The 10,153-nt window shown below is 41.8% G+C and overlaps 1 protein-coding gene across 1 annotated transcript in view; it reads right to left on the minus strand.

Annotated features, from left to right (window-relative positions):
• Positions 1-2,933: 2,933 nt before the first annotated feature.
• Positions 2,934-10,153, minus strand: part of fhdc1 (FH2 domain containing 1) — a gene marked incomplete in the record, with an annotated part of 27,224 nt that continues 20,004 nt past the window's right edge. The window contains 4 exon segments of the mRNA XM_014011443.1: positions 2,934-6,386; positions 7,251-7,415; positions 7,585-7,702; positions 9,379-9,449. Of these exon segments, the coding sequence (XP_013866897.1) occupies positions 4,236-6,386; positions 7,251-7,415; positions 7,585-7,702; positions 9,379-9,449 (2,505 nt within the window).

Here is a 10,153-nt window from a genome sequence, read left to right on the forward strand (position 1 = left end):
GTCAAACAAACATAAAAAACCCCAAAACCTCTAAAACACTTACATAAGTGCACAGAGATTCTATTCTAACATTTGCATGATGATTAAAATAAAATAATAATGCATTAGTAGATTAGTAGTATTAATAGAGCTTTTCGAGAGCCTGAAAGCTGCTTTACAATTTCATGCATCATTCATTCACACACTGATGATAAACTACAATGTAGCCAAAACTGCCCTGGGGCAGATTGACAGAGGCCCCTCTGACCACCATCAGTAGGCAGGGCGGGTGAAGTGTTTTGCCCAAGGACACAACGACCAAGACAGCTGGAACCGGAGATTGAACCGGCAACTCTCCACTTACAGGACAAAAATTATTTTACCAACCTCTGCTATAAAAAGTGGATGAGTGAAAGGTGGAGCAGTTCAAACACAAAGTTCTCTGCTGCCCCCTGCTGGTAAATAGAAGTGCTTCACTTAGGAAGGTGTCTTAATCAGAATGAAAATATGGTTCAACAGCAGGTTCACATGAGGTCGATAAGAAGGCTCAGCTGAACTAGAACCTTCGGTGTAAACAACTCATGATGATTGGTCCAACGAGGTCATACCCTTGGGCCAGTGCTGTCAGACAAAACTGCTGCAGAAAGTGGCATGGATCGAGGGACTGGATGACAGCTGCTGAAGACAGGTGATGATTGAATTGTTGATATTTATGCTTTTTTCTAGGACTTTGATGATGAGGCTGACCCAAACCTGTCAGCTGAATCCTGGGCAGCAGAGTTTCCTGGCTTCCTCGGGTGAATGCACAGACAGCACTCTGTTTTTCATTTACTCTCTATTATTTAGTTTTTRAACAGCTGTAGAGCCAGAACAGTGTGATTCACATTTCTCAGGAAAACTTTCTCTATGAACCCTTTTAATCAGATTGGAGGTATTTAACGTCTTAGTTGAAAATGGTAAAAAAAAATATCTGGACTGAGAACACAGCCCTGTGGTACGCCTGCATTCATGATTATGGTACAAGATGTCAAGTTTCCTATCCTGACTTTCTGACGTCAAGAAGTCCTTGTACACAGTGAGGTGGAGAGTCAAAAGTTAGTAAGTTTACTAATATTTTAATAATTAACAAAATGTTTATCAAAATTTAAATGAACCATACTGTATGCATTGCCAAAGGAGCCAGATGTGATCATTTTTTGATGTGATCAGTTTTAAACAGCCTTGCTCCACCTTATTTAACAGAGCTTCTCCACTGTTACACTCCCTCTCGGTCCCTCAGGTCTGCTGACCACTTGCTCCTGGTCATTCCCACGCAGAAGAGGAGAAAGGGCTTTTTTAATTTGTGGCCCTATAAGCTCTGGAATGCCTTACCATTGCACATCCGACAGACCCCCTCACTGTCCATTTTTAAGACCCATCTGAAAACGTACTTTTACTCATTGGCCTGTAACCCAAATGAGACTTGATTTTACTTTTTTTGGTGATCTTATCTGTTTTCTTGTTTTTAACTGATGTTCAGCACTTTGTTTCAGCTACGGCTGGTGTTAAAGCGCTTTATTTGATGATGATCATTTCTCAAAACCAGTCTGTCTATCCTGGAGCTTTGAAATACTGAAGCGCAGAAATAGTGCCATGTTTACAGAATGACAACAACCTGAAGTTACTCAAGAGTCAGACTGGGAATATATGTCTTAAACGTTATGTCTTTCAACATCTAATAAACTCCAAGTTATCAGTCCACAGCACCACGTGATTTAATATTTTCCTCTGTGTTAACAGTGATAGAAATGATGCAATTTGCAGCCATGTGCTCCAATGATTGAACTGGATTGTTCTCTCAGTGAAAAATATGTATTTCACAGCACCCTAAACAGGATCTAAATGTGTAATTATCCTTGATAAAAATGCATCTAAAGAAGAAATGTTTTAAAACGCAACATAAAACAATGCATTTTAATGTAAGAAAAACTTATGGAGGCCGTTAACCGCTCAGGTTTGTGAGGCTTTTACCTCATAATGTTAAAAGAGGTTTGGACTGTTTCTAAGGCAACCACTTGCTGAGAAGGAAGTAGAGGTGAAAAGGGCGAGTAAGTATGCAAATTCACTAGCAGCTCCTTTGCTGCAGGCTGGTGGGTTGGGATGCAAAGGGCATGCATTGTTGATGTTCAGGGCTGTAAAAAGGGACGGCAGCAGGGGGCATTGTGACACACACACAGAGTGCACAAAAACTGTCCAGTGTTCAAATAAAAGCTTCTTTAAAGCTCAGAGAAAAGAACTTTTTTCTTAATTTTTAATTTTATCATTTAATTAAAAGTTGAGTCACAAAACAGCTGCTCCTTTATGCAGTTAGGTTCATTTGCATCACAGGGAACAGCCGGCAGCTCAGAGCTTATCATTCATTTTTATGAAATATAATTATATCAACATACGTACAGTGTGAACTAGCAGTTACTATTTCAGTTTAGTGGGACTGAATTTGGGAAAAGTTTCATTTTGATCTGTGACATGAAGCGTTATGGTGAGAGTTGCTGCCATCACAACAACATACAGTGAAAAACAGGCAGGCGGCGTCAAATACTATTAAATGTAGGCCACAGATGCTTTTCTTAAAACTATTTATGATAAAAAAACTGTTATATTGACCTAAAAACACAAAAAATATAATACTACTTGAGCATGATTATTTTTTTAAGGTGGTATTTTTTTAAAGCGGAGTTGCCACTCATCCAGGTCCAGAAATCCTGTTAATTTAAAAGATTTTAAATTCTTCCATCTGCGTACAAGCACTAAGTTTGTACAACATGAAATAAAACTTAGAACCACAGTTGTTTTATCTGGATTAAATAGTCTTTTTAATTATTTAATCGTACCATTCAAACTGATGTTTTTTTATGATTGTATTTTTTGCCAATCAAACTAAGCAAAAACTAACAAATTTCAGACTCAACACAAAATATTGCCCCAACCTGAGAAGATGCCCTACTAGCTTTGCTTTTAATTAAAAACTCCAGAAACATCACAGAATGACTCTCTGTTCTTATTTTTCCCCCAGAACATTATATGATTAGCTCTGTGCTCTTGTGAATACTCTCAAAAAATTAGAATAAGAAGCTGAAGTTCAGTGAAAAAAAATGCCCATTTATAACTAATGTTGCAACTAAATCATGAATCCCTGGAATAAACAGGAGTCAACATCTAACCAATAGAAAATCTGATCAGACTGTCAAAACAATCACATGATTTACGCTTTCAGTTGTGTTTAAGAGCTTTTCTTTGACAGCTTTAACAGGAAACATTTCTTACGTGCACATCGACTCCATGACATTATGGAGGAGTTCTAACACATTTTTGTTTACAAACTACTGACACTTAAATAAAAACGGTACAGGTATTACCATAGCCGGTTTAGAATATTTGTGACTTAACATATGATCGCGACATTAAAATACGTGACATTACAGCTTCATCAAAACTGATCCGATTTGTCCACGCTACCATTGAGCAGAACTACACGAGCCGTTCTGCTGGTCCAAGGCCACTGCAATGTTTCTGAGGTATCAAGGCAAACAGATTAGTGTTAATCTACAGGAAAACGCAGCAAAACTAAAAAAAAAAACATACCAGCAGCAAGGTACAGCGAGATTCAACAGATTCTGAAACCCTGAATAAAAAAAGACGCTGAAACTCTATCAGTCTCAATTTGTCAGAGATAATTAGCAGCATTATGGAGTGAGTCTGTAGTATTTCAGCAACATCATGTATATTGCAGTGTACATAACAGCTAAGCAGGCAATAAAAACCTCAGTGTGAAAAACACAGAATTTGCCTTTTGTCGGTTTTGTTCAAAAAATAAAACAAAGACGGAACCTTTTTAATGGATGAAACTAAAATTTGGAGGTTTATTGCATCTTGCTCTTTGTGAACCTAAAAGATAACTACTCTTTGAATGATACAAGGTTCAGACCATTTGGAGTGGGGTTCAGTAGAGATTATGAACATTTAATATCTTACCTGTTGTAGACAGCTCTTTGAGAAAACTTAGCTTGAAGAAATAGTTTCATTCAGAGCCAGTTAATGATTCATTTAACTATCTAATTTAATCTTTTCACAGAACCCCACTTCAAACCGATTACTCATTTTATTGTGTAATTTAAATTGTGGTATGAGAGGATAACAGCAAATGTCATTTTACTCTAAATGAAAGCATTTTCTCTGTCTTCTTGCTGTTTTGCAGTCAGTTTCCAACACGTCTGGTTTTACTTCCAGCTCGGCTTCGAGGCTCGGCTGGATGCCAACAAGTCTCTGCTCTGCACAGACTTTTCAGAAAAGCTGCTGGTCTTACGAACATTCTCCCGTGCTGGAGGTGGAGTCTCGCTACGATACACGCCGCGGCTGGTCGCCTTCACGCTTTGGACCCGCCTCAGGTTTGTCGCCTGCGGCTTCTCCTCGCTGGTGTGAACAGCCGGCGACGCCCGACTCTGCTTTATTGATGATTTTCTGCCACGGACTGAGGGGCTATGGGATGGAGTGGAGGGGGCAGAGGTAGGTCCTAGCTCCTTTTTGCTCCTGGAAGACGAAGCTACTGTGTTCCTGGCAAAGCTGGGAACATCCGAGGAGTTTTTTGAAATGTTTGCAAGAGAGCTGCTGTTTTCAGAAGAAGCACCGCCCTGGGCCTGGGCCTGAGCCTGAGCGAGAGCTCTCATGGTGGAACGGCACATTTTCTCCTCGGCTGGCGGCTTTGGGATGTTCCTCACAGGTTTGGCGCTCGGTTTGTGGAGGGACGCTTTCCTGGGCATTGAATCACGTGCCCATCTGGAAATACTGCCCGAGAGGCCACCGCCTCGCTGAACTTTGGACTCATCAGGAGGGACGCTCGAGTGCCGAGGAGGTCTTGTTGTCTTCTCGGCCCTTCCTCTGGCTGGCGTGCTCTGGTCACGGAGATGCCGGCGTGTTTCTCCACCGTCTTGCCCCGCAGCTCTCTCTGCTCGTTTGCTGCTGCCCGTCCTGGTGAGCTTGTACATGGGCACGACTTTCCTCATGCCCTGGCTCTCGCTGCTGGTCAGCGTTCGCACTCCTCGGCCTCCGCTGCTCTTTGTCACTTTGTTGCTCCTGGAGTGCGCTGCTTTTCTGCCAGTTCTCTGAGCGTCTTCGCCCTGTTTTCCTTCGGCCGTGTCGCAGCTCTCTGTGTCCCATTCCTCCGTGTTCAGAGATGGAGTCATGGACGCTGCGTCCACACATTCGGGCGCCGGGAGCTCGTTGGTTGAGACAGAGAGGTTGTTGGGTGAAGCCGACTCCAAGTTGGAGRACAAAGAGTTGGAATCCTGCTGGCTTTGCTGGTCTTTACTGTAGTCAGTTCTTAAATGAAGTCCTTCTTTTGGATGAGGTGAGCTTTCAGCCTCGGAGTAATCCAAGGCAACAGAGCAGTCTGTTTCTGTGCAGTCTGGGATGTAAAACACTGGCTTCTTATTGGATACAGAGGTATCCAGTGGGAGGGGAGTATCGCAGGTAGTTGATGAAACTGTGCTGTAGTCTTCTTCCTTCTCGGCAGAGATTCTAGTCTGTGTGGGAAAATCGATTTTATCTTCCTGTACTGCTTTCAGATCTGCACGTTTCTCTAAAACTTTCTCGTGCCCAAGATGTTCCTGATTCTTTTGAGGCGACTGGATCTCATTAASCAGTTCCGCCACAACAACATCAGGACGGTTAACAAAGTGCATGTGATTGCTGTTGTTGTTTGGACTAGGAAGGTTAAAAGCTTGAGGAGCTTGGACTAAAGTGCGCTTCTCCACACTAATATTCATATGGCCGGGAATTGTTGGGTTTGGAAGATAGGGCTTCTGAAACATACAAAAGGAACGAGGCAGTGCGCTGCCCTCAGAGACGGTAGAGTAATTATTGTTGTCAAATGGATCCACGTTATYGTTCGGCCCAGATGAGGAGAACCTGGCCAGTGGGCTGATGGGTTCAGTTTCTGCATGCGGAGAAGTCACTTGTCTGTCGCAGCCGAGCTCACGGCTGTCCTCCTGGCCTAAAATCCACGGGGTTGTCCTCCGCTGGTAAAGGCGACCCGATCGAGGCAGGCTGTAAAACTTAGAATAATCAGTGGGGTTATCTGTGCTCCCGAACAGCTCGAGGTATCCCTGGAGCTCACGGTCCGCCACGGAGGTCACAGTGTGACGGTGGCGGCGAGCGCTGGCCGAACGCCCAAGTGGGCTGTTTGGACTCTGAGACCTCCTCTGGAAGAAGTCCAGGAGTCCCTCCTTGGTGAGCATCTGCACGTCGTTCTCGCTGCTGCTGCGACCAAAGATGCTGCTCTGGTCCTCGCCCGACCACGCAAAACGCTTCTCCTCCAGTTCTCTTAGCCGGCGCTGTCTGGCTGCCTCCTTCAGCTCCCGGTCCGTGTTGTCCTGAGAGAAGAGAGGTGGGGACGTTTCAGAGGATGCATCAGGTCACAAAGACATCCCCTCAGCTTCCCACCATCAAACTAAAAGTAACTATTTCAAGTAATATACTGTAGTTTCAGATCTGTTACTTTAACCCTACCCTAAAAATAAAAAAGTTTTCAATCAAATCCAAATACATAAATCCCCAAATTGTTTTTTATATGAAACCTCATTTCAGCAAATACACCAAATATGACTTGTTAAAGATTCTTCCATTTATGGGCTAATGACTAAAACTGCCTGATTATAAGCTTGGCCAGTCCAACAAAACAATCAGACAAAATCTAGTTTTCTGGTTAGTGATTGGAGATTGCACTTTAGCTAAAAGCAGTAGCTCACTGGGCTGTGACTATTGGAGACTCAAAATAAAGAGGAAAAAACAAATTTTCAGTTGCGCTCTCAATGAATGGTGAATGTTTGCAACCAAGTGACCAGCAAGTTAGTTCTTGAAAAGCACAGCTTATTTATGAATGCAAAATTGTATTCTAGACAATTAATACACATTATTTCATTGCCCACCTCCACCTACATCAAAACTGAGACAGGTCTAAGATGACTGAGATGACTCTGTGACTATTTTGAACAAATTCCAAGGGACAAGACTGAGCCTCTTTCAGTCAAGCCAGGAAACTGAGAACCTTGAGACATTCTGGCAAAATCTTTGCAAATACGTTTCTAAAACTAGTCGCCAGTAATYACAAGTGGCAATCAAAAATCTGATTTATCTTGCCTGTCAGCAAATGCATCATTGCTAAGCAGTTAAAACATCTGTAAGGTGTTTAAAGATAAAATCAGGTGAAACACAAGAGTTTTTATATTCAAACCTACTTTAACAGCTTTGTTGAATTTAATGCAGAAATCTTGAAAAATGCGGAAACCCTCGTCCAACTTGAAGGTATCCTTGTCCTCACAAAAGAAATCTATGAGAGCGTTCCCCTCTTTACGCAGGTCCAGCCTGCGTCGCTTTAGGTCCTGAAGTGTCTGTGCTGCAGTCTGAGAAACACAAAAGGGCGATCTTTTTAAAAAATGTAATCATTGTTTTATAGATGTCATTATCTGTAGCTGCTGAGTTAGTAGCCTCTCAGAGATGTATTGTCCTTCATCCAGCTGTCTGTTTGTGTGTCTGTGTTTACAGTGCGTTACATAAGTGCTGCCTCTTCACCTGCAGAAAGGGCTCCAGCTGCAGCACTAACTCCTTGTCTCCTTGAACTTTCTCCTCCAGAGATCTGATCCGAACGTATAAGGAGGAAAACTCTAGCTCGATGTTTTCCACTGAAACTCTACATGAAAACAGATGAGGATAGAAATGATTAATTTGTGCAAATAGACAACAGTAACAGCAAATCATAAGCTTTTTTATGCTGAGTTCACTCAGACCCAGGACTGCTTTTGAGTCTGTGAGGAAGGAGGGAGGAGTCGTCTCGGCTCCGTGGTGCAGAAGCTGCACCGTCATTGCACAGGTTTGACCTTGTGAAGCTCATCGAGCACAATAGTTACACTGTGCCGCATGCACGCTACACACACATCGCTGCACTTAAATCAGACGTCAGCTTAGGTAATGATGCTCRACGCTGCTGTACGATGAAGACGTCACACAGTCGCATTTAAACACATTTATTTAAACCGGCAATAACCCACACAGTCAAAGACTCAGTGTCTTTGACTGTGTGGGTGGATGATGGTGGAGGTATTTTCACACACTGCTGTCAATGTTTTAACAAAGTCATTTTGGTCTCAGCTGCTGTCTTATAGTTTGGAACCAGAAGTCATTTTAACAGTTTTCACATTTCTTGTTTAAAATTTGTCTTTTCTTGACAAAAAGTTTGTGTCRGATATTTTTGACAGACAGTGCACAAACAATGGATAACAGGAAATGCCATTTCAGATATAAAAAAAAACTTTTTTGTGACTTTTTGCACAGTTTATCTTTTTTATACAGATATATTTTGTAAAACCTTGTTCTGATAGAGAATAAAATGAAATAAAGGAGGGTTAGGGTACCTCGAAGCTCACCAGTTGCAGCAGAATGTACCAGCTTTAGCCATCTCTGATAGACTATTCACTTCATTCTCTTCCTACTCCTCATAAACTCAGCTATTTAAGAGTTTACGTTGAAGAATCAACATTGATTTTCTTGAAGATGCACTAATAAATTCATCCCTAGATACCAGCTAGTATGACCTCAAAAAACATGAAACAGTTGATTTGTGATGTTTATTACATTAACAGGAAAAAGTTTGATGCATTCTCCCAGCAGACTTGTACCTGAGTATGATTTGAAAGTACCAGCAGATTGAGGATGACAAACCTTTGTATTAAATCTTTTTTTATTTTTATTTATTTATGTATTTATTGGTCCAGGAAAGAAACCCAGACCTCACTCTCCTATTATTAATGACGTCACTCCAGGAGTCACACAAGGCCCACTGCTTTTTAGTTTTTTATTTTTTTATTGAGGAAATTTCAACTAACTCAGCACATATTTTTGTCTCTGTTTCCATCTTCAACGTCTTATTTGTGGTCGGGTTTCAGAGGCAACAGTTCCCTCTCCATCTTTAAATAACGGCATACCTCAAGGTTCGACACAAGGCCCACTGCTTTTTTACATTTGTTATTGAGGTAATTTCCAGTATAACAGAGCACATATATTTTTGTCTCTGTTTCCATCTTCAACAACTTATTTGTGGTCAGGTTTCAGAGGCAACAGTTCCCTCTCCAGCTTTTAACAACAGCATACCCCAAGGATCAATGCAAGGCCTACTGCTGTTTATCTTTTCTATTTATGTAATTTTGACTAACYCAGCACATTTATTTTATTTCTGTTTCCATCTTCAACAACTTATTTGTGGTTGAGTTGCAGAGGCAACAGTTCCCTCACCATCTTTCTATAATGGCGTACCTCAAGTTTTTTTTGTATTATATCTAAACAAGGAAACAGAGATTTCTCCCAGTTTACCTGGCTGCTCTCTGCACGTGCTGCAGTTTGTCTGGAAACTTCAGCAGCATCTCATCTTTCTTCTTTGCCTCCTGTGTGGAGAAAACAAACAGTTTAAATTAATAACTGGTTTGTAATGCAGAGGGTTTGGTGGCATGCACGCAGTCAGTTTTGTTTAGTTACATAACTGTTTGGCAAGATAGTTTTGGCTCTTTGCTGCTTCCTGATACCATCTGTTGTCCACATGCTTCCCAGTCAGCACAAGGGCTGGAAGCAGTTTTCTCAAGCACCATCAATGTGAACATTTATTCTTCCATGTGACATTATGATTGAAGTTTTATCTTTTTGGTCTAGAGTTGTCCAATCCTGGTCCTCGAGGGCTGCTTTCCTGCACGTTTTACATGTTTCCCTGCTTCAACACAACAGATTCAGTGACAGAGCYGTGCATTGGAGCAGAGCAACATCTAAAACGTGCAGAATTGTAGACCTCAAGGACGAGTTGCACACTCCTGGATTAAGCTTTGAGATATCTTCAACCTCTACAAAACATTGGGCCTCATGCAAGAACATGTTCGTATTCTTATCCTAAATTTCTCTTACTTTTGTTCATACAAAGGGTTCGTACGAACGTCACGTCAGATTCAACAAACTCTTCTATCTTCAGGAAAAGTGCGTAAATGAGCTGCGTAAATTACACCTGTTCTATCCAGCTGCTCGTGCACGCGAGAGGAGATTAGCATAATTACCACCCCAAAAACACCATATAAGGCTGCCTCCACACTCAGATACAAGGAAG

Source organism: Austrofundulus limnaeus, unplaced genomic scaffold (assembly GCF_001266775.1).
Source record: "Austrofundulus limnaeus strain Quisiro unplaced genomic scaffold, Austrofundulus_limnaeus-1.0 Scaffold80, whole genome shotgun sequence".
Taxonomy (NCBI): Eukaryota; Metazoa; Chordata; class Actinopteri; order Cyprinodontiformes; family Rivulidae; genus Austrofundulus; species Austrofundulus limnaeus.